Source organism: Monodelphis domestica, chromosome 3, assembly GCF_027887165.1.
Source record: "Monodelphis domestica isolate mMonDom1 chromosome 3, mMonDom1.pri, whole genome shotgun sequence".
NCBI lineage: Eukaryota > Metazoa > Chordata > Mammalia > Didelphimorphia > Didelphidae > Monodelphis > Monodelphis domestica.
Window position 1 is genome coordinate 519607999 of NC_077229.1, and position 25695 is coordinate 519633693.

A 25695-nucleotide genomic window follows, 5' to 3' on the forward strand; every position below is an offset into this window, starting at 1 on the left:
ATAAGCTGTTTTAAGGAAAGTTTTTTTTATAAATCTAAAAGCTCTATAGAAACATGGGTCGTAATTGCAGTTATAAACTTAGAAGGGCAATAAAGAAGAGAGTTATGTGCTATAGATTAAAAGCTTGAATTCTGCCATGCTGGCTTGTTTCTTCTTAAATTATCATATGACTAATAACATGTAAATGTATATCAAACTTGTATATAGGATCCGGTGGCATTATGATTGCCATTCTTTGCCTGGTAGTCTTGTCTCTTGTTATAGGGAGGTTTCTGGAGCAATGAGCCTTCCCCCCCCCCCCCCCCCCTTATAGTCTCTTGTATTTTGTTAAATATTTCCCAGTTATATTTTAATCTAGTTCTGGTTGTCCTCAGGACTGTTGGAGGCCACAATGTGAACAGCAGTGTTTGACATTGTTCTCTCTGTGTTCTTATATCATGTGGCCTTTCAAACTATTATCCATATCGAACTAAATTCACTTCCTCTGTTAGTGTGTTAAGATGGGTTGGCAGATCTGAGCCAAGGGTGTTTGTTGGGCACTGCTTGAAAAGCTCATGGCTCCAGCATTCGATGAGTGCTCAGAGCTAAACTCAGTTACACGGCACCTGTATGACAGAGAATTGTGATGGTTTCCTGAATGTGGTCTCATTGCTATTTTAGAGCCCTGAGTCTTGAGGAGGAAGGTAGTAACACTTAAGTAAATGGTTGCTGAATGACAATGAAGTTCCATGGTTTCTTTCTTATATTTAGTTCTATGGTATCATCAACATAGACAACCATTTCTGTACCTTCCCATCCTCTATGATTCTTGCCTCTGTCTTTCTGTCATTAACTAAGTATATATACGTGTATTTATTTTGATGGACTAAAGGAAGGCACGCCTAGATTCCCTCCTTGCTTGTTATAATCTGGAGAATGCATGTTTTTCCCTTGAGTGAACATTAATTTCTTTGAGGAAATTTTGAAGAACATTCAGATACCTTGTCGCAGGAAAACCTTTGAAAGCTGTATTTTGTTCTAAAGAGCCAGATATTTCAAAAAGATCAATGAACTGCAAAGAACAGCATTTTATATTTCCTACCCTTCTCTGTCATGTAATTGGGAAGATGTGGTCTCTTGTAGAAAATATCTCCTTTCATTTTGAAAATTGATCCCTGAGATTATTAGTTAACATCTATGAGAGAATGAACTGGTCACAGAGACCTATTCAAAAACAAGTTGTGGAGATGCTAGATGACAAAATGCATAGAGTGCCAGCCTTGGAATTGAGAAGACTTGGGTTCAAAGGTGGCCTCAGATTTGTGTCAGAGTTGTTTGCCTAGCTCTTGACCTTCTGTCATAAGTTGTTACTAAGAAAGAAAGAATTAAAAAAAAAAAAGTCAAACTAGACCCATGATGGCGAATCTATGGCACACGTGTCAGCACTGACAGACATTGTCATTTTCAATGATAGGAGGCTGCATACAGGCTCAGCATGCCTTGGGGCCAAGAAGCGGCCCTGCAACTGTGGCCATGGTTATGCCACAGCCTGACCTGGCAGGAGGGCTGCTCCACATGCTGGCTGCTGGGCTCCCATGGGGGCAGGGAGGAGGAGTGTACATGAGGAAGGAGCACAGTTGGGCAGGCTGGCAGGCGGGCAGCAGCCACAGCTCTGGGAGGGCCCCAGGGCCAGCCAGCTGGGGAGGGGTGAGGCCTGTGGATGACTAAGTGGGGCTCCGGCCCACTGTGCAATGGAGGACTGCCTGGAACCCATTACCAGACACTTTTAGCACCCTGAAAAATATAGCAATGGCTTTACTCACAATTTTTCCCTCTACATACTTTTGTGAGACCTTATTCTCAGCGTTAAATAATATCAAAACCAACAAAAGAAACAGATTGACAGATGAAGTTAGTAGCACTTGATTGGGCTTGAAATGTACAAAATACCAACCTTCAATTAAAGATTTAGCCAATGAAATTCAACAACAAAAAAGTCACTAATAGGCAGGTTAGTTAAAGAATTCCCCCTCCCCCTCACTTATCTTAGTTCACAGCACCCCACACAAGTTAAATAATATCAAGACCAACAAAAGAAACCGACTGACAGATGAACAAAGAAGTCATTAAGTAAGTTAAATAATTAGTTTTTGTTTTATTAAATATAGTTATATGTTGCAATTATACATTTTTGTTATTTAAACTATAAATATCATGAAATTGTGGTTTTTTTCTTGAAGTGACATATCACCCAAGTTATGCTCGGTTTTCTGGTGAATTTTGACACACTAAGCTCAAAAGGTTGCCCATCACTGTATTAGACTGTCAATTCACTAAAAAAACTCCTTACCTTCTGCCATAGAATCAATACTAAGTATTTTAAGGCAGAAGAACTGTAAGAGCTAGGCAATGGGAATTAAGTAGAAGGGTGCTCTAGATGGTGGTTCCCTAGAATTCAGTCTCTATCTCTGGCATCTTTATTGTTATTATTAGCTGTGTAACCCTGGACAAGTCATTTAATCTTTCTAAGACTAAATGTTCTAATCTGCCAAATTAAAATAATGATATTTCTAGTAACTACCAAACAAGGTGGCTATAAAGTTAAATAAACTAATGCATGTTTTAGAAAAAGAAAAGAAAAGGAAGAAAGAAAACTGACCGCTGAGAGCTCTTAAATTTTTGCTATTCTAGAATGATTTTTTTCTGGATAGATTTAATCTAATTTAACCATTATTCCCAATTTGATATCCTTAAGCATCATTCCTAATTTTTCTCATTTTTTTACATAGTGTATATAACCTGTCATGGTCAAATATGGTGGCTTCACTATTATTTTGGCAGACTTATTTAATTTTGTCTGTTTGTTATTGACCTTCCAGTTTTACCAACAGATTCCTTTGGTTGATCTATGTTGAATCTCAATAAAGAACTCTGCAGATTCATTTTATCTCATTTACTTTTTAAACAATTATTGAAATTACACATCCACTGATGGGGTGGGTAGCGTATAGTTAATTCTCTTACTCATACCTGCTTGGAAAACTTGTAGAGACTCTGGAAGACATCTACCTTTACAAAGTAAGAAATATTAGTAATAGATGACATTTGCATATTTCTTCTTTGAGATTTAAAAAGCACTTCATTAATATTATTTTATTTGACCAAAGATGACGCTAGAAAGAGCAAAAATGGAAGGAAATATTGAATGGATTTGGAGGCATTTACTGGTTGAGCATCTGAAGGTGTAAAGTATCAGAAAAACTGGAAAAACTAGCCAAACCACTTACTGGTTGGAGAACTTGTGCTACAAGGACATGGAAAGCAGTTGGGGCATTCAGGTTATAAAATTAGAGATGATACTTGGAGATTAAAGCGCTCCTCCCTCTGGCACCCCATATGTTCAGCTGTTTTAATTGCCAGGCTGAGAAACTCAGCTTCGTTTTCTTTTGACTGCCCAGGAGACTAAACAAAGGCGCATAATATTTGAAACAAATGTGGGTAGTAATTTTGTGTGGAGGAAACTTTCCATCCAAATGGTAGGCTTCCAGGCAATACTATTTTGCTCGATGTCTTTACCTCAGTGAGAGTTTCACAGCTTGGGTGTGGAACAGATACAACCTAAACACACTAGTGTAGTGGGAAAGGGTGTTTGTTGAGTTTGGAAGGCACTGAGTTCAGATACTAACACTTCCACTTCCTACCTGGGGGACATTGGACGGATTACTTAGCCTCTCTGGACTTCTGCTCCTCCTCTCTAAATTAAGAGGCTTGGACTAAAAGACCTCTAAGGGACCTCTCCACTCCGTCTTAATGATCCATGATCCTAGGACCCAAAGCAAAGTGGATGAGAAATTGGAACAGGGCTGTATGGAATAGCCACCATCCAGAAAACATGTTCATGGGTGTGTGTTAAAAGCTAGCAACCCCAAGCCATTTGGGATGGAACGCTTTCCTTGAAATAGAATCATTTTGCCTCCTTGCTAGATCACTTAAAAGTGCTTCTAGGTTAATAAATCCATTCTTCCTGTGAGGAAGTAACAAGGTGGGGAAGGGAAAACAAAGATCTCGCTGGCCGTCCCTGTGAGAGTTTCCACTTTGATCAGCACTAGAGCTAGGTAGCTGGTCTAAGTAGAAGACTAACTGTGACTTCTTGAGGAAGTCCATTTATTTATTGCTCAGGGCTCAGGCAACTAACTCTCTGTGACTCCAGGCAGAGGGGATCTCTATCCTTAGGCAGTTTCCACACTCAAGAGTTTCCTGTTCTAAGGAGATCATAGGCAGTGATTTGAGGAAGAGGAATGGAAATCCACCCTGGAAGACAAATATGGGGTTTATTATTATTGTTGTTTTTAGTACTTTTTTTTAAAATCCTCACCTTCTGTCTTAGAGTCAATACTGTGTATTGGTTCCAAGGCAGAAGAGCAGTAAGGGTTTGGCAATGGGGGTCAAGTGACTTGTCCAGGGTCACACAGCTGGGAAGTGGCTGAAGCCAGATTTGAACCTAGGACCTCCCGTCTCTAGGCCTGGCTCTCTATCCATTGAGCTACCCAGCTGCCCCCTAGTATGTTTTCTTAAGAAAGAATTCATATCCCTTTGCATAGTTTCAGGGAGAGTCTGGGGTTTTTTTTTGTTTGTTTGTCAGAAATCTAACCTCTAACAATCTCTTTTTGCCCCTCCTTTTCAAAATGAACATATTTTACTTTTTAATCATAATTCATTTCTGAATATATCTCCATACTATTCAGGAAACCATCCCTTGAAACAAAGGGGGAAAAGTCTAGTAAAATAAACTAATACGGTGAAACAAATCTGTCATTTTATTTAGTGGCCCACATGTTAATAATCCCTTACCTCCGCCCCTAAAAAGGATGAAGGGATCTTTTCTTGTCTCTTCTTCAGGGCTAAGTTTATTGGTCACTATAGTGACCCAGCTTTCAGTTACACATTTTTTTATTGTTCTTCATCCCATTTACATTGTTGCAGGCGTTATCTGTATTATTTGCCTCAACCCCTGCATTTTCACAAGCAACAGAATCCCAAAGAGAACAAGTGACTTCTGCAAGATGACATTTTTTGCAGGCTTCTAAGGCACTTTTTGCAGTAGTCTGAGTGAGGATACTCGAGTCACACATCTCTCAGTCTCTAGTTTAAATTAGGAAAGCACAAAGAACCATAATAATTGAGATTGAGATTGTTTCCAGACAAAAGAGGAAAAGAAGCCGTCTTTGGTAGCGTAGCCAGGTTATCCGTTTCTCCGTTTCGTTGTCTTTAAGTGATCATCTTAACGTGAAGATTATCCTCTAATACATTCGTTTCGTGTCATATTTTTGTGGTAAGAGTCCAGAGGGTTACGGATGTTCACATTCATCATCAGAGGTGTTCTAGTTGTATTTTTATCTCAAGATATTATCATATAATCTGCAAATGAGAATTTAATGAAAAGGCAGGATTGTTATGAACAAAGACGTATTTTACATGCCCTTGTTATCAAACTGTGCCCAGCCTTCAACCAGCTTTTTTTTTTTATATTAGTACATTTTAGAAACATTCAGTTCTTTCTCTTGATTCAAATCATATCAAGACATTCCTAGGTACTCCCCTGGATTTTGTGTTTTTGTTTTCTTTTTTAACCGTTACCCTCTATCTTAGAATTGATACAGCGTTGGTTCCAAGGCAGAAGAACAGTAAGGACTAGGCAGTTGGGGTTAAGTGACTTGTTCAGGGTCACACAGCTAGACAGATTGAGTCCAAGACCTCCTGTCTTCAAGCCTGGCTCTCTGGCTGCCCCCTCCCTTAGAGCGTTTTAATTCAATAACTATTTATGGCACTCCAAATTTTTATACAGAGATGTATATAACATCTGTGTCCCCAAAAAGCAAAGAAGTAGCTCCAGCGCGGCACTAAATGCACCAAGAGGTCAAATGAGGTGAGTGACATGAAGGAATTCTAGACAATTCAGAGAAATATTTGTATGCGTGGAATGGAGGAGAGCCAAGGAGAGGCACGTTGGAGTTTCTTGTCATAGGATTTGGACAGGCAGAGATGGAACTGCAGGGAGCCTTTGAGATTAAGAGGACAACAAAGACATGAAATGTTTCAGATCTTGGATAGGGAGTAACTTCGTTTGGCAAGATGTAGCTAGGCAGCCAGCATTTATGTTATTTTATTTTTCCTAGACGCATTAATTAAATGCTTGCTGTGTGCTAAATGTGAGGATGTGAAGGAAGTCAAAGGCTCCACGCTCTGGAGGAGCTCACTTCATTGCAGGTGAGCCTGGAGAGAGAAGTTAGGTTAGGGTGAGAGCCCTGGAGGAGGCAGAGATTTGGAGGTGATGCAGTTATGAAGGGACGTGAGCTGACCTGATTTAACTGGAAAGCTGAGATTAGTGTTCAGGCATTCTCCTTGGTCCCCTGAGCTTCAGCAGCTACAGGGCTCACCTTCCTTCCAAGCATGACTCAAGGGCCCCCTCCTTTGAGCCCTTTTCTCCATTTCCCCATTTGCTGTGTTCTCCCTACCACGCAGAGCCCTTTGTGTTTGCCTTTTTGTATTTATTGACCTGTGGCCAATAGAATTGAAGCCTTTTGGGGTCTGAGCACATTTTGTTCTTGTCTCTTGTATCCTTCAGTGCTTGGCCCATAATTGAGAGCTCAATAAATTCTCGTTGGGTTGAAAAAGATTTCATTTTCCTAATCCCGAGACTCGAATCAAAAGGAGGCTTGAGCTAATGCTGGAGGAAAGCAGTGTTCAGGGAAGCATTTAGTTCTATAAACAACAAGAGATGAAAGTTCTGATCTGTAAAGGGCCAAGGTACACTGAGCATCAGGCATGCCTGGCTTGGAGTCTAGAAGACTCATCTGCCTGAGTTCAAATCTCCAACGTTTCCCAGCTGTGTGACTCTGGGCAAGTCCCTTGACCCTGCTTGCCCCAGTTTCCTCATTGATAAAATGAGCTGGAGAAGAATATGGCAAACCAGTGCAGTATCTCTGCCAAGAAAACCTCAAACGTGGTCACCGCGTCAGACACCACTGAATAACAACCACTCTGGGCAACAGAAAGGACATTTTGCGTTCTGTTTTGAGCCACTGATTTTCTAAAATTATAGACCTGCCAAACGTTTGTAAGTGATCAAGTTGTCAAGATGTAACTGTGGGGGAAGTAAAAACGTTTAGAGAAACATGCCTTGTGTTTTTGAGACACGAGAGACCTCCTGACTCCTGATTAGACCTCCAGAGAAAGAGCAAGTTTCTGGCCTTGATCATTATCCCAGCGGAAAAAACATGTGATCTGGGTGTACTAAGAAATTCAATAGGAGCCAAGAATGGTCCTCATCCCTCCCCTGTAGCTAGCAGGGTCTAAGAACACTCCCTGGCAACCCCCACCCACTGGGTTCCCAAATACTGCCAAAAATCCACCTTCACAGGGGAAAGAGTTCATTCCTTTCTGCCTCACAAGAACAGTAAACAATCAAAGGCTTGCCTCCTCCCCTCCGCCAGTACCCCATGTGGCACTAAAATCCTATGTTATAGCTGTACATAATTTTTATTTATGGTACTGTAAGAATGTCATTTGTTCACTTATTATATGGAAAAATTAGCACTCACAGGGTGGTGTCCCAGGGACTGATCCTTTCCACAAAGAATGAGTCTAGTTCCTTAGACCTATAATAGAGAAGGAAATCCTGATCTTTAAACACTCAAAAAAAATTCTTTGATCTCTACCGTACTTTTGAGATGTAAATACTCTTCTCCCACTGTTTCCTGAGATCTAAGAAACCACGTCTGGATTGGACATCTCTATAGGAAGGAAGAATGTACTCTCTGATTACAGAAAGGAAAGAAAAACATGTAAACAAACCATTTTCCCCGCCTCCTAGAAAAAAAGCCACTTAGGATCTTTGTAAAAGAGAATTTTCTTCCTGATTCTCATTTTTTCTTAAATCCATTTTTAAAGGGTTCCTGGATTCACTTTCATGTCAGTACCTAAATTGACTGAAAAAGGCTGATCATTTAGATGATGTTTTCAGGTTTTCAAAGTAGGGTAGGGCATAGAGTTCTGGACCTGGAGTCAGGAAGGCAGGTGTTCGAATCTGGCCTCCAATACTAGTGGTGTGACCCTGAGCAAGTCATTTAACCTGAGTTTTACCTCAGTTTCCTCATCCACATAATTGGGATAATAAGAGCATCTTGTCTCCTCGAGTTGCTATGAGGATTAAATAGATGATAATTTCCTGGTACACAGAAAGTGCTGTTATTATTGTTATTGTTGTCATCATCATTATCACAGCAGACTAGAGGTCAATAGTATGAAATATTATCTCCATTTTACAACTGAAGAAACTTAAGCTCCTGGGAGTTGAATGACTTGCCTAAGGTGACACCGCTAGCATGGAGCTTATAATAATAGCAACATAGATTTGAGGGGCTTCCAAGGCCATCTGGTGGAACTCTCTTATAGATAAAGGAAGTCAAGACTTTGAGGGAAGGTCAAGAGACACTCACACATGTGTCAGAGCCAGTTTTAGAACTCAGTTTTCCTGAGTCTGAACCCATTTCTTCAGCCCTCCACCTCCTCTTCCTCCTCCTCCTATATCACACTGACAACTGAAGGCAGAGCGACTCTTGGTTAGTCCCTTAAACATATCTGTATGAGAACAATCGTGTTTTTATAAATATATATCTATATAAGATGGGTTTGTTTCCATTTTCCTCGAGTGTCCAAGGTATGGAGAAAACCTTACATTTATTTACATGACACCTTCCAGCATTTTTTCCTTCATTTTTTCAGATGCCTCTAATAAAGATGTTGTTTCTTAACCCCTTTAGGTGAAGAACGTATCTGTAGATACACAAGAAGTACCCCCTGCTCCATCTGACTATGTGGATAGAGTTGACGGTTCTATGGCGTATTCTTCTTATGGCAGAATGAATGAGAAACGATCCTATCTGGACTCTTCATACAAATCAACACCGTAAGTAACCAGCAGCCCCCACACTGATTTTGGTTTAGTAACTCTATTGTGGCATATGATATGTTACTTCAAAATTTATTCTGATATGTATCATTGCCAAAGCCTGTCTGTAACTATTTGGCATCTGGGTTGGCTTTCACGAATGCCAGTGCATTTCCTTTTGCATGGCATCATGGAGCAGTGACACTTGGGAGTCAGAAGACTTGGGTTCCAGGGTCCACTTGGTGCCACTTGCTACCATTTGACCTCAGAAAAGTCATAGAATCCCAGAATGCTAGAGCTAGAGAGGGCTTTAGAGATCATCTGATTAATCCTCCCATTCAATGTTGAGGGCATTGAAGTCTAGAGGGGTCCCGTAGGTAGGAAGTAGCAGAGAGCATTTGAGCTTTGACACTGAGACTATTGTTCTCTGTTCTATTTAATTTCCTTATTTAACTTCCTTAAGCCTCAACTCTTCATTTGTAAAATAACACAATTTGTAGAAAGGGAAATGCACTGGAGTGGTTCTCCATTTCCTTTTCCAGCTCATTTTATAGGGGAGGAAACTGAGGCAAGTAAAGTTAAGTGACTTGGCTAGGATTACACAACTAATAGATGTCTGAAGCCAGATTGTATATATGTGTGATGATGCTTATAGTGGTACCCTCTTTGCCAAGTTTTTGAGATTCTCAGATCAGAGTTGACATGAAATCCTTTGTAACCACTAAGCACTAGATGTCACTGTGCTGAATTATCGTAGTTGCTAGTTTTTCTCATTGTTGTCAGGACTCTTATAAATGAGGAGCTTCATGATTTGTACCTTTTTTAAGATTCTGACATTGACAAAACCTTAAAGATCATCTTGTCTAACACCTTCATTTTACAGATGAAGAAATCGATGCAGAAATTTTCATATTGACTCCCCTTATTATTATTATTATAATTATTAAACCTAAAGGTTGACTTAAATTATTCATATCATTTCTATTGCTTATATAGAAAGAGGTTCCTTTCCATTCTTCTATCCCTTTGAAATTTCATGGGATCATAGGATTTCGAGAGGAAGGTATCTCCTTATTTTGTGGAAAAGGAAGGAAACAGAAAGTTTTGTGTTCTGCTTCTATCCCTGTTCTTCTATCCCTGCATGTGATGGACACCAGATTGTGTGGACTAGTGGTCAACTGCTCTAGCAGGCAGGAAATCGGGGTTCTAGTTCTATCTTATCTGAACTCTGTGTGAACCATGAGCAAGTCACTAGGTCTCTTGGGACTCAGTTGCTTTCCTCATCTGTGAAAATGGAGGTCTAGGCGAAACAATCTTCAATCCCTATTCCAGCTCTGAATTCAGTGTTTCTGTTATGCCTGCCCAATTGGTCCAAGAACTGTAGTTTTCCTGTAGTTTGTTACCGGTTTCTTGCGTGGTCCCCTATTAAATGGTGCAAAAAGATGCTTCGGGAATTTGCTAGTATGCCCCTGGGGGTGGCAAGATGGCTCATTGCATTTGCTTCTTAGCATGGACATCTTTACCCACCAAGCAGCCAGCATTTCCTTCCTTCACATTGGAGAAATCTTATCTGACATCTCCTGATTTGAATTTTCTAGCAGAATTATGGGTGAATAGACTGAGAACTGAATCCAGCCTTAGAGTTTGTTAAGTCATTGTGCAAATGAAAAAACTGAGCTTGAGGAAGTAAAGCTGACCTTTCTGATGTCACAAGTGAGGAGCAAAGGTGGAATTTGGACCTGAGACCTTTGACTGAGCCCTTTCCTTAACATTGTGCTAGCTGCCCCACATTCAGCCTAGTGAGGAGTCATAGAAAGGGCCATTCTTCCAGCACAGGAGGTGCCAAAGCCATTAATCCTACCCTGGCCATCGGATTTTAATTATGGGATTCAACTAGAAACAATGACCTTTATTATAATGAATGGAATGGAATTTGGGAACGAAATAAACCTGCTGTCGACCTTAGTTAATAATCTTCTAGTTGTGTGCTCAGTAGCTCCTTCTCTAGGGATTAAAACTAGGAACATTTTGAGAAAAGACTTTCCTAGCAAATCTTTTTTTGTTCCCACTTTCAAATACCCGAGCACTAGGGCATTCGAGATACAAGAGTCTTAGGGTGCTAGGGGTGCACCTAGGCTGCCACCCTTTGTATGGTTTTCAAGCTGGTAAAATTCATTGATTAGGTGTCAGGTGACCATTGTTGTCTTTCATCTCTGCTTAGCTGCATGGGCATTCATGATGCCATTCCTTCCTTCCTTCCTTCCTTCTCTGTCTCTCCCCTTCCCTCCTTGCCTTCCATCTTAGAATCAGTACTGTGTATTGGCTCCCAGGCAGAACAGTGGTAAAGGCTAGGCACTGGGGGTTAAGTGACTTGGCCAGGACCACTCAGCTAGGAAGTGTCTGAGGTCACATTTGAACCTCGAATCTCCCATCTTTAGACTAGGCTCTTAATCTGCTGAGCTATCTAGCCACTCTGATGCCATTATTTTTCCAACGTTTTAAGGAGAAACATGCATTTTCTAATATGTACTGTATGCCAAACAGTACCAAGTATTAGAAATTCAAAAATAAAAATGAAGTTATTCTTTCTTTCAAAGAGTTTATACTACATCAGGAAGGTGATATGTAACTAAATAATCATGTTCAGCTAATATATAATATATGCACCTGTAGATGTATATATATTCGTTAATGTGTATATTTACAACACATTTAATTTTACATCTTTAATTATATTTACATTTAAATTTATAACACTTAATATGTTACATACCCACGTATGTCAGAGGTATATGTATATATTATATAGATGTGTATATTTTATATGTGTGTATATCCACATACTTATTAAGTACTATTCTCTACCAGGCAGTATACTAAGTGCTTTATAAATATTACCATTTTCAGTCTTCAAAACTGTCCTGTGAGGTAGGTACCATTGTTAATTCCACTTCACACTTGTAGAAACTGAGGCAAGTAGCGATTAAGTGACTTGGCGAGGGTCACCCAGCTCATCACTGTCTGGGGATGGATTTGATTTCAAACTCAGATGGTCCAGTGTTCTACCCCCTGGGCCACCCTAGCTCCAGGGAGGTTACCAGGGAAGGTTTTGTGTCAGAGGTAGAATGTTCTTTTATTGGAGTCATTCAACAAATGTATTGATCGAGTGCCTAGTATGTGTATAGTATTGTGCTCAGCCATGAGGGACATGGAAAGATGAAACAAACATTGCCTTTGACCTCAGGCATCTTCTAGACTAGTAGCACAGCTAAGGTTTGTATAAATAACTAGTAAGTCATATGTGATAAGGGTTCTAATAGAGGTGCAAAATGCTAGGAGGAGGAATAGCAGATTGGGGGAATTCTGGATCTCTGATACAATCATAGGATCAAAGATTTAGAGCTGGAAGGTGCCTCAAGGGCCACCATTGCCCTTATTTTACAGATGGGGAAAGTGAGGCATTGGGCGGATAACAGATGTCTCCATAGTCTTACAGGTCTTCCTGTAAGTCTTCCTGTAAGTACAGGTCTACATGGTCTTCCCATTTTACAAATGGGGAAATTGATTCCTCAAGAAGTCAAGTACTAGTCCATGTTCTGAACCTCTTGTTAATGTCAGAAATAGGACCAGGACTCTGATATACAAGGACTCGGTGCAGTAAGCAACCCTGTTTAAGCTCAGTCTGGTTTAGGAGACAAAGGAAGATACTTAGTTGAAGATGGCTACTCCACCTTTGCTAAGTGGGTCTAGGAATGTCTTAAATATGTCTCATTCCCAATTATTTCCCCCACACCCATGGTTGGATGAAGCAGAACAGGAAAATGTCAATGGTGATGGACTGCTTTGCAAAATTGCCACAGGTAGCATCCTACTGGCTTCTTTCTCCTAGACATTATGAGGGGTGAGGATATGAATGATGCTCTTGCAATGCAACATTGGAAAGCTGATGGAGCAAATAAGAAATTCAGTAACAAGCAGCTGTCTGACTGGTATTCCTTCTGCAGTCCATTCTTCCTAATAAACGCACTGCTATTATTATGTCTATCAAAACCCAGCGTTGAATTTCCATTACTTACCAAGTAAAAATTCCTGCTCCTGGCTTTCAGCCCACTTTTTCAGCTCCTATTTCCCATCTTCATGGGTTCTCTTCTACCAAACTCGATAATTTGTGTCCGTTCTCTCTATCTCTTGCCCACCTTCCTTCCCTCCCTCCCATGTATCTTTGCTCTCAGTATCCCTTCATGCTTTCAATAGACTTATCCTAACTCCCACCTCCATATGTTGAAGTCCTTTCACAGCTCAGCCCTCCTAGTTTACGTGCTACCACCCTTCCCTCCAATCCTTAATGCTTATCACACTGCTTTGCACACAGTAAATATTTAGTAAGTGTGTGTTTGACTAATTAAATGTCAGTGATAAAATTCTATGTTTTCAGCGTTCTATTTTATCTGAATAATCTGAAGATTATTTAAACTCCTTTTCCCTCTGGGATGCTCTTTCTTGAATGAAAGAATTTAAAAAGCCTTTATTGGGTTGCTAACTATGAGCCAGGCACTGTGCTAAGTGCTAAGACTATAAAAAGAAAAGAGAAGAGATGCCTGCTCTCCAGGGACATGTTCTATTTGAAGGACACAATATATGAAAGAAAGTTGAGCTTCAGGGTTGATGGAGACGTCTGGCCAATTCCATCTCACCAGAAGGAATAGGGTTGGCAATTCTCGTCTCTTCTCAGCTATGTGAGCAGTCAAGCAACCTGGTTGATTCTGGACTTCTATACTAGTCAATAATAATAGAGATCATCAAAAGGTTTTGTTAATGACACAGTAAAATCTGTCATTAGTTTGTTAGGCTAAAAGCTAGTAAATAAGATAAGTTGGAGGGCGTCTTTCCAAATCTAGGATAGTCGTAAAATGCCATTTGCAATTAGATGAAGCTGTGCAGTCCTTGGCATTGATAGCATTCTGAATTAGTAGAATTGGTAGATCTATGTATAGGTCAGAATCCATTTTTGTGATCAGATCACATGACTCTCCTTCATTGTTCTATACCCAAGCTACAAGAATCATCTTTAAAAAAACAACAAATCCTTACTTCTATCTTGGTATTGTAGGAGTAAAAAAAATATTCCTAGTATTGGAAAATGTATCAATTCTAAGATAGGAGAGAGATAAGAGCTAGGCTATTGGAGTTAAATGACTTGCCCAGGATCACCCAAGCTAGGAAGTGTCTGAGGTCCTCCTGACTCCAGGCCTGGGTCTCTGTCCACTGTACTACTTAAGTTGCCTCCATACTAGTCTTCTTGACCTAGCATTTCGGTCTTCTCCTAGCATTATATTCCATCAGACCAGGTTGATTCTTGTGAGTTGACATTGATAACTGCCCAATAAGTATAAGAACAGAGGAGAGACACAAAGGACAGAAGGGTAGAAGAATCTATAAATAAGAGAAGGGAAACTTTGGACCAGATTTTGTGCTGACGTGGGGATGATGAATGCTTGTTTATGTCGGCCAGGGAGGGAAAAATGACAGGAGGAAGGGAAGGAGTAAAAAAGAAAGAGACTCGGGGTTGGCTACGATAGTGGTGGCTGTAAGGAAGTAAGTTCTTTATGGAGTGATAACTGACTTTGATCTTGTGTGAACAAGAATATTTAAGGGTTATTGAAATCACTTGAAAACTTACTCTAGGTATTTTCTTTCTTCTCTTTTCCCCTTCATTAGGAGATTTAGTTCCATTTTATTTAACAGATATTTATTCGTTACCTTGTAGGTACAAGACAAGGCATTGTAGATGATATAAAGATAGATCTTGCTTCTTAGGAGAAGTTCTTATCATCTTACTGAAGAGGAAAATTATTCAACATTCAACAGATGCCCATTTAGTACACAGTAGGAGCAATGGGTAGAAATTACAGTCAGATTTAGGTTTCCTAAGGAAAACCTTTCCTAACAAAACTCCCAGAGTGCAATGGGTTGTTTCCTGTCATTCCAAGGTTTTCAGACTGGGGCTAAATGACCAAATATCAGAAAGGGAAGGGGGAAGTCTTAATTATGTATGGACAGAATTTCTTGTTTAGTTGTGTCCAGCTCTTTGTGACCCTGTGGACTGTTTGGCAAATATCCTCGAGTGGTTTCCCATTTCCTTCTCCAGTGGATTTCAGCAAATAGAGGTTAAATGATTTGCCCAGAGTCACAATGCTAGTAAATGTCGGAGGATGGATATGAACCCAGATCTTCCTGACTTCAGGCTTGGCACTCTATTCACTAAGCTACCCAGCTGCCTCAGTGGATAGTATTAGATGCCCTCTAAGGTCTCTGTCCAACTCAACAAGTTCCTGTCACTACATAAAATACATGGTCCATGATGATAGGCATTAGGGGAAAGAAATGAAATGAGGTTCCTGCTCACAGGGAATTTACAACTTAACAGAGGAAATAGGAGGCAGATAGAGCTGTATAATGTGGTTTATTTTGTAAAAATCCTTACCTCCAACTAAGAATCAATACTTAGTACTGGTTTCAAGGCAGAAGAGTGATAAGGACTAGACAATGGGGCTTAAGTGACTTGCTCAGGGTCACACTGCTAGGAAAGTGTCTGAGACTAGATTTGAACCCAGTATTTCCCATCACCAGGTCTGTTCTCTATCCTTTGAGCCAGCTGGTTACTCTAGCATAATACAATTTAAATAATTATAAGTGACTAGGAGGAATTGAAAGTGCTCTGAGATTGACTAAGGAGGTGGCATGTGATCAGGACCTAGGAGGATAGCCACTGGTAAAAAACCAGAGAACATTCCAGACTTGGCCAACAGAGAGCAAAGGCCCTCAGTGGATGTTTAGGTCATAAAAATGTGGAAGGATAAAATTATTCACTTACAAAAATGAACAATTTGGAAGTATGTTTTGCTTGTCAGCTCTGGGAGGGGGAAGGGAAGGAGGGAATCAATTTAGAACATATAACTTTGAAGAACCTTCAAATTTGTTATTACATGCAATTAGTAAAAAAAGAGTGGAAGGGAATAGGATGAAGTCATCTTGGACACGTAGGACAGGAGACTCAAAGAGAATTGACTAGAGTAATTTAATTAATTAATAATCAACTCAATGCTTATTAAATGGATAGTGGTGGTAGATATCTAGAAAATGGGCGTAATTCCTCTCTGGATTATGAGGATCCAGTGAGATAATGCCTATAAAGTGCTTTAGAAGTACCAGCTGTCATTGGGTTTGGTGGTTTTTTTACCATGAGTCTCACTATGAAATGAAATCAAATGTGATGGTATTCATAATCTTACCTAGCTGCTCTGTGAAACTGGGTAAATCACTTGAGCTTTGCCTTCATCCACTAGAGAAAGAAATAGCAAACCATTCCATTATCTTTGCCAAGAAAACCCGGTGGACAGAATTGGATACAACTAAACAACAAGTTCTACCCATACATAATTAAGACCTTCTTCTAAGATTTCCTCTAAGAAGGAAAAATGGATGCGAGTACAGTACTTCCTGGAAAGGCAAAAAAGGGCAATGGTGTTTCAAAGGTGTGGAAGAAGGGCAGCTAGGTGACCACCCAGATGATGGAGAGCCAGGCCTGGAGATGGGAGGGCTTGGGTTCCAATGTGGCCTCAGACACTACCCAGCTTTGTGACCCTGGGCAAGTCAGTTAACCTCAGCTGCCTCTCCCTTCCATTTCTTCTGCCTTGAAACAATATTTATTATCAATTCTCAGAAAGAAGGGTAAGGACTTAAAATGACAAAAAAATAAGAGATGTGGGAAGAATCCAGATGGAACGAGTTCAAGCTGACATCGAATGTGAAAGAGCTTAAGCTATAATCCCAAAGACTTCTGATAGTAGTTGATGCTATTCTTTTGCTCTTGCTTTTGCCCTGAAAGTTGCAGCCTTTTTTGAAGGTTTTATGGGGCCATTTTTGCCTCTCGAAGCTGTATCCAAAGCAAGTACCTGGGCATGTCAGGTACTGGAATCTGGAAGTTTGTTTCCTAATGACTCATGGGAAAAAACTTGGTTTCCTCTCCATCTTCTTACAGCAGGTGATTACAATGTGCAGGAATTCAGCTGTGGCGCAAGCTTAGGAGGTTTTCAAGTTTGGTGACAAACCAGAATGGAGTGCAGCTTCCACTGCTTGTAGATTCCCAACCCAAACACACCCAGAAACCCCATCCTTTTGAAAAAGAAAAGAAAAAAGAAAAAAGCCACCTTTTCCTCTGTCTTAGAACCAGTATTCTGCATTGTGAAGAGCAGGCAGTTGGGGTTAATGGAGTGACTTTCCCAGAGTCACACAGGCCAGATGTGAGCCTAGATTTAAGAGCCACCTGAAAGCCCATCTTTTTCAAAGCCTACTTTAACACCTCTTTTGACTCCTAAGTAATGGCTGAGATGGTCTTTTGTTTAGCACATTTTAAAGTTTAATTGAAGTCTTTTTTTTAATATCTTTTACTGAAAGGATCCCCAATATTTAGCAAATGGAATCGTCCATATATTTCCAACAAACTTTCTTTAAAAAGGAATGATAAAAATATAGGGTGCCTCCTCTCTGACTTCTTTTTTTTTTTAAACCTTTACCTTCCGTCTTGGAGTCAATACTGTGTATTGGCTCCAAGGCAGAAGAGTGGTCAGGGCTAGGCAATGGGGGTCAAGTGACTTGCCCAGGGTCACACAGCTAGGAAGTGGCTGAGGGCAGATTTGAACCTAGGACCTCCCATCTCTAGGCCTGCCTCTCAATCTACTGAGCTACCCAGCTGCCTCCTCTGACTTCTTTTTTAAATGAAAGTACACCCAAATTTCATAGGTGCATACTGATTCCTGAAAGGTCTCTGGGAGTTGCTTAGGCTGGAAGAAAGATTCCTGTCCTGGGGTGGTGAGCCTTTCTGAATTTCCATGGGCTGGTCTGCCTTTGAAAGAATAGCCCTTGGGGAGTGGGGTGGGGGGGCTCTTCCATTCTGTAATGCTGTGCCTGAAGTAGACTTCTTTGGAGGAAGCTGAGTAACTCTTGGGGAAGAACTGAAGACCTTCCTTAAATGACCCAAATAACCTAAAATGAGAACTTTTCCAGTTCTGGAGGGTGCTTTAGGAGTTCTTGTTAAGGTAATGAGATTTAAGGAAGCTTTGATTAAAATGTAAATTTCCCCTCCTTTCTTTGGCAGAATCTTTTGTTTCCTTCTGCTCCATCCTGAGCTTTCTCTGAATGGAAAGCCCTTAGGTGAAAAGCCACCAGTTAACTCTCCAGCCCTCTCTGGGTCCTAGTCTTTCTTCCTTTTCCTTCTTTGTGTTTTCTTAAACATTCATTCTCCCCATGGCTATTCTGTTACCTTTTCCCAGATCCAAACTCCACATTGGCATTCACATTAAGAAACTTGGTTTTCCTGCTTTCCCAAGATCCCTTGGCATTTTGAAGTAATTTTACTTTCTGAGTGGGGGAAAAATAAAATACTTCAGTGACAGTGAAGGATGCCATTGAAAAAAATTATATAATGTTCTCCATTCTTTCTCATATATGACCAGACGTTTGGAATGATCTGTAATAATTATCGTTAGTTATGCTTTAAGGCTTAATAGCCTCCAGATTTTAAAAGAATTTAACTTGAAATGTAATTATAATTTTATATTAAATACTTTCTGTGAATTTTTAAATGCTCAGTAGTGGGACACTATGTATATTTTCCCTTTCCCTACCTTGATTTTTTCTCTTAAATCATTCTATGGAACATAAAAAACCTGTAAAATAGAAAAAGTGCTAGAATTTCCCCCAGCTGGCCTAGTGTAAGGTAAATTATTGACCAATACTCTTTCAAGTGAAACTGAATTTTCCTAAGATTAAATACCCTTATTTGTTTTATTTAGAAAAACTTAAGAGAGGCTCCTTGTTAAAATGGACCTAAAAACTATTACATGCATCAAAAAGTTCTAAGGGCTGCAAAGTTGGGCATCCCAAACTCCAGGGCTCTAGAGGCTCAGTGGACCATGCATGAATTCCTTGACTGAGTGAGCACACACAATTTTGGAGGTTTCTTTGGCATCTGTTCTTGCTGCCATTTGGATTGCGGAAGAGGGTAGGGACTGAAGAGTATTGCCTTCATTGAGAAGATCATTCATTCCATGAAATGCTCTGGTTTTAGCTGCTAAATTGACCACTGGCGGATGATGCTGCTGTTTTCTTCTAGGACCCCAGAAGTGGCCAAAGTGCTTCCGGTGACTTCACCCGTGGATGATTTCCGGCAGCCTCGGTACAGCAGCAATGGCAACTTAGTTTCTACCAAGAAATCTCATGGGAAAGGAAGGACATTGAAAAGAGCTGACCAGGACCACTATGAGACCGACTATACAACCGGAGGGGAATCCTGTGAAGAACTGGATGAGGACTGGGACAGGTAGGTTCAGAGACAGCATTTGTAGAACACGCACCATTAGGGGTCCCCAGAACAACTCTGGAATTTCTTGCTGTTAGCTCAATGGAGCCCTGGGTTCTACTTTGACACACCAGCACAGAGTATTGGGAGAAACTTCATAATTAGCTGCCTTACCTTCCCATGGCAGCCTTCCTAATACTGATTCAGGTGATTTCTGCAATCTTCTGTGAGCAAATGGGAGGTACTTCCCCAGTTGAGAACACCAATGTGTTCCTATGCACTTGGAGATTTGGGGTGAGGCTTCCGGAGAACCCTGGACATGATCCAATGCCATTCTGACCTTGTTCAAGTCACTTAACTTCTGAGGGACACAAGGAACTCTCTCAAACTGTTAGGTTGCACAATAAATAATGATGGTTGGGTTGGTGTAGGAAGTTTCCTCATCAGGAGTTCACTAGAGAAATGAAATCACAAGTCTGGCCCCATCCCAACCTCCTCCCACTCTGTCTCCCCAAATAGCAAACATTCATTAAATATAGATAAATGGGGAAAAAATGTACAAATGTATGAGCTCATTTGTGTTCCAAAAAGATCCCTGGATGTAATCCCTAATATTAGGGGAAAGTTGTTTCATCTCATTATAGCCCCAATTCCTCATTTTAAAAATGATAGGTTTGGGGGCACCTGGGTGACTCAGTGGATTAAGAATCAGGCCTAGGGACAGGAGGTCCTGGGTTCAAATGTGACCTCAGACACTTCCTAGCTATGTCACCCTGGGCTTATCACTTAATCCCCACTGCTTAGCTCTTACCACTGTTCTGTCTTAGAACCAATACACAGTATTGGTTCTAAGACAGAAGGTAAGGGTTTTTAAACAAAAGATGATAGGTTTGGGGACATCAAGAGAGCACAGTGGATAGAGCTCTAGACCTGGAGTTGGGAGTTGGGTTCAAACCTGGCCTCACACATTTCCTAGCTGTGTGACTCTGGACAAGTGTCACTTAATCACAATTCCCTAGCCTAATATCTTAAACTTCATAGGTATATGTCTATGCATATAAACCGCAGCCAAATAATTTGTGAATTCATACTCTTGTCAACATGGCATCTAGGAACCCCAAACTTGTACCCTAGTAAGATCTGATAAACCCCAAGTTTTGGGACTAGCTTGTAAATTGGAGACCCCAAAGCTTGTCCTTGTTCCCTTTTCCCATGAGAATCCACCCTGAAGGGAATCCCAGGCTAGCAGTTTCAGACTGAGTGGGGGACCCTCAGGGGAAAGACAATCCACTTCAGGTGGGAGCTAAGCCCAAGCAGAAGTCTAGTGACTCTTCCTCTCCAGAAGCCTTTCCCAGTATATCACGCCCTCCTTCCATGGATCTAACTTGGGACCTTCAGCTTGCAAGACTGATGCGCTACCTACTGTGCCAAAGAGTCACTCTTCTTCATCTTTAAAATGAGTTGGAGAAGGAAATGGCAAACCACTCCAATATTTTTGCCAAGAAAACTCAAAATGGGGTCATGGAGAATCATTTGCAACTGAAACAACTGAATAATAATAGTATCTAACTTCTGGTCAATCAAGAGATGGCATCTCTTATACTTCTCTTTCTTATGTTCTCTTCTGTTTACTCACACTGCTACCACTTTAGTGCAGACCACTCATTATCTTTTGCCTTAGACTACTGCAACTGTCTTCTAATAATTCTCCCTCAATAGAACTCTTCACTCACCAGTCTGTCCTTTACACCACCATTAAATCAATATTCCTCAAGCTAACTTAAGCTGTTGTTACTCCTTTTGAAATTTCAGTGACCCTCCATTTGGCTTGGAAATTCTAGTTTTGTCTTTCAAAGCTCATTACCTTTATGGCTCCAGTCCCGTGGTCTTCATGGTGGTTACCAGTGGTGTTTATTCTATCTCTACCTACACACTTAAAAAGTTAATGTTCTGTCTCTCAACTTCTTGAATCTTCCTTTTGAAATTTTGAACTCCCTTCAAGGCTCAGCTCAAATGCTAATGTCCTCCTCCAGTCTTTCCTGATTTCTCAAGTTGTTAGTATATATCCCTTCCCTTTAAATGTTTAGATATGTAATTATATTATATGTTTTACATAAAACATATTCGTTATATATTACATATAATATTTATTATTTATTTTATATTTCCAATATTTACTTGTGAACATATTATTTTGTTTTATAGAATGTAAGCTAGGGCAGGGACTTCTTCTTTGTCATCCCAGTGCCTAGCACACAGAGTGGCATATAATAGGCTTTTATGCCTAAATGAAGTAAACTATCCTGTATATAAGTGCTTTTTCTTTGTTTGCCCCTCATTAAGAAGTTTGACTATAACACAAGAGTCCTAGGATGTGATGCTTTCTTACAGGATAGGGGTAATCCGGGGTTCTCAAGAGCTCCGCTGGTTAGCCCTTACTAACAGAAGAGGCTTCCAACACAGGATTGATTACAGACTCTGTGTCAGTTGTCACAGTCATGTGAGAATTAGAAGCAGAAATTGATGAGCTTGAGTTTGGGGAAGCCCATAACCCATCTGGCTCCAGGGTGATGACTTGGGGGGTCCAAAAGAACATTATAGGAATATCATCTCAGACACTATCTGCTAGTCTGTAGAGGAGCTGTGATATAGCCACATCAGTGAAATCATCGCTCTTGAAGCACTGAAAGTATCTTCAAATAAGAGGAGACACACAGATGAGTCCCTCCTAGATGCCTTCCACTGGAGCACAGTTCAGGCAGCTGCTACTAAACTTTGAATGGCTTTGAGTGGACCCTCTAGTCAGAGTTCAGAGTGGCTGGCCACGGGGCGATAAATTACTCATCCACAGAAACCCTTGAAGATCATCTGTTAAACTCTAGGGAATACGCATTTATAAAAAGCCAGGCACTGTGCTAAGGGCTTTTTTCCTCCCTTGTTTAAGCCTCTCCTTTCTGTCTTAAAATTACAGAGGTCAAAAAGCAATAAGGGATAGGCAGTGGGGGTTAAATGACTTGTCCAGAGTCACATAGCTAGGAAGTGTCTGAAGGCAGATTTAGCCCAACAACACCCATCTTGTAAAGTTGTTGTCAGGATCAAATGAGATAAATTTGTAAAAAGCATTTAGCAGGGGCAGCTAGGTGGCTCAGTGGATGGAGAGGAGAGCCAAGTCAGAGACAGAAGGTCCTGGGTTCACATCTGGCCTCAGACACTTCTTAGCTAGGCGACCCCCATTGCCTAGCCTTTACTGCTCTTCTGCCTTATCATATTATTGATTATAAAGTGGAAGGTAAGGGTTTAAAAAAAAAAGATAGACCCTGTTATTATTTCCAATTTATAGTTGAGGAAACTGAGGCAAGTAGAAGCTGTGACTTGCCAAGGGTCACACAGTAATAAGTGTTTGAGGCCAGGTTTGAGCTCAGGTCTTCTTAATTCTAGGTACTGAGCTCTAGCCACCACTCTTTCAACTGAATCTAGAAACATTATAGAGAGGTGGCCATAGCTAGAGATGAAAGAGGGTACCCACACTTGTCTTTATTGTATCAAAGAAAGGTAACAGTCTTGAAGGTCCAGCAGCTTCTTTTTTCCCCCTTAAATTTATTTATTTAATTACTTAATTTAGAATGTTTTTCCATGGTTACATGATTCATATTCTTTCCCTCCCATTCTCCTTCCCCCCTTTGTAGCCAACGAGCAATTCCACTGGGTTTTACATGTATCGTTGTTCAAGACCTATTTCCATATTATTAATATTTGCACGAAAGTGATCATTTAGAGTCTATCCCCAACGATGTCCCCATCAACCCATGTGATCAAGCTGTTGGTTTTCTTCTGTGTTTCTGCTCCCACAGTTCTTTCTCTGGATGAGGAGAGCATCTTTCTCATAAGTCCCTCAGAATTGTCCTGGATCATTGCATTTCCAGCAACTTCTTTCAATTTGGCTTAAGAGTAGACAGATAATAATTTTCTCCCCTTAATATTTAGGGAGTACCCACCAATAACCTCAGACCAGCAGAGACAACTGTATAAGAAAAACTTTGACACTGGCCTACAGGAGTACAAGAGCTTACAAGGAGAAATCGATGAGATTCACAAAGACCTCTCTCGCCTGGATAAAGAACTAGATGATTATCGAGAAGAAAGCGAGGAATACATGGTGAGTTCCTAGAAAATAAAAACTCATTCACAAAAACACGAGAAATAGGGGAAATAAAGACCAGCTTAATAAACAAAAGAGGTTATACAAATTCTGATTTAATTGTATTATGCCAGTATCATTTATATTTATGTCCTAGTTATACCACCATTAATCTTGCATTTATTATCCAATTCAAAATTTTGGGAACCTTTACTTTACCATGTCAAGTCGTCTGTGTCTTGGGAAATCTAGGCATGTTGAAGACTGGTAAGACTTCAGCAGAGGAACCGTTCTTGCCACTCCAGCCTTGTGAAAAGTCTTCTAAAATGTAAAAAGTGCTATTGGAATGAATAAAAAGAGGAAAGGAATGTGTCCATTTGAGAGTTTTGCAGTTTAGCTTCTAATTGCCTATGTGGATGAAGTAAAAAAAATATCATTAGATTAGATAGCATTGTTTTCTTTAAAGTATAATTCAGGGCTTTAAGCCTCAGCCCAAATTATGGGGTTTGAGCATAATTATAATTATGGTTAAGAAAAATTCCACTATAAACACGCATTCTCCTGTGTTTCTTGTTCATAGGCAGCTGCCGATGAATACAATCGACTAAAGGAACTTAAAGCAGTAAGTATTATCAATGACAAAATTCCTTAATTTCTCTATCATCTGTTCTCTTCAAAAATTCAATGAAGTGGGGCAACTAGGCTGTACAGTGGATAGAGGGCCAGGCCTGATGTCAGGATGACCTGAGTTCAAATGTGACCTTAGACACATCCTACCTATGTGACCCTGGGCAAATCACTTAACTCCAGTCGCCTAGCCCTTGCTGTTCTTATCTTAGAATTGATACTGGGATACAGGGGAATCGTGCATTGACTAGGGGAGAGGTGGGGGGTGGGGGGGTAAGAAAAGAAAATTATCTTTGTCTCCAATGAATAATGTTTGGAAATGACCAAATAAAATAATGTTTAAAAAAAAAGAATTGATACTGGGATAGAAGATAAGGATTTTAAAAAGTAAATTTTAAAAAATTATAGGTCTGGACTATATAATCTCTGAAGTACTCTTCACCTACACTCTAATGCCCCCTGAGTTTTATGTTCTAGAATTTTGTCAGAAATAGAAGTTCAGTTCACTGGCCTATAGTTGGTGCCACCCCTTTCCATTTGCCCTTTACAAATCTTTAGCACCATTTGTGAAACTCCTTCAGAGATGACGGAGAGGGGCTCAGGCATCACGTCTGCTTGTTCTTTCACCATGCTAGGATATAGGTGCTTCTTTGGTGGGTCACTTGAGTTCAACTAAATATTTTGGTCAGTTTTCTTGGATTTCTACTCTCTCTCTACTATTTTTGTTCTACTCTTTCCATCACAAAGGAAGGAAAAACACAGTAAAAAGGAAACTGAGAACTGAACTTTCTTACCAGTCATCCATTGCCATCCTATCCTCCCTGGATAACTGTTTATCTCACTCTTTCTCTAAGCAAAGCTTTAAAAATACTTTTTGTAGAGAATTCTTTTCAATTATTTGTGGAAACCGTTTTTAACATTTGTCTTCTGACATTTTGTGATCCAAATTCTTTCCCTGCATCCCTTCCTTCCACCCTTCTAGAGACAGCAAGTGATATCCCTTTCTGTTGTTCTTGAGAGGAAATGGATGTAGCTGCTAAGAAGACATGGCTTGATGTTCTTCTTATGACACATACTAGCTGAGTCACTCCAGGCACTTGGTCTCTTGGAGTCAAACACAAATAGAAATGGGGAGGTGGAGCCACGATGGCAGAGTATCAGGATGGAAGGCTGGAATCCTTCTAAGAATCCTCTCAAACGGACCTTAAAATAGCACCTCAGAATGAATACTAGAGTCACAGAATCAATAGGGGCAGAGTGAAGTAGCTCTCCTTTAGGAAACAACTTGATAATTACAAAAATGAACAATATGGACTTATGTATTGCTTGATAATACATATATCATGTAGATTGAATCGCCTGCCAGCACGGGGTAGGGGGTGGGGGGTGTTAAGAAGTTAAGTTCGGTTATAGAACTTAGGAAGACTTGTGTGGAAATTTATTACATGTAATTGGTAAAAAAAAATATCATATATGTAATATAAGAGTTATGGAAAGGGGAAAAAAGAAAACAACTCAAAAGGTAGGCAGAAAGGGTCTATTTCAATGGGATAAGAGGGGAGCTGGAAGTAAAACTTCACACAGAAGAATGCCAGCTGCCCACCCTCCCACCACCTACTGCTCCAGGTTCTGAACCTGGGC

At 40.3% G+C, this 25695-nt stretch overlaps 1 protein-coding gene across 4 annotated transcripts in view; it reads left to right on the plus strand.

The window, feature by feature from the left end:
• The window catches only part of OCLN (occludin), a 59803-nt gene that overhangs the window by 28444 nt on the left and 5664 nt on the right, over positions 1–25695 (plus strand). For all 4 annotated transcript variants that reach the window (XM_007486267.3, XM_007486265.3, XM_007486266.3 and 1 more), the window contains exons 5-8: positions 8802–8947; positions 19104–19310; positions 23274–23445; positions 24008–24049. In XM_007486267.3, the coding sequence (XP_007486329.1) occupies positions 8802–8947; positions 19104–19310; positions 23274–23445; positions 24008–24049 (567 nt within the window). The remainder of the gene's footprint in view (positions 1–8801; positions 8948–19103; positions 19311–23273; positions 23446–24007; positions 24050–25695) is intronic.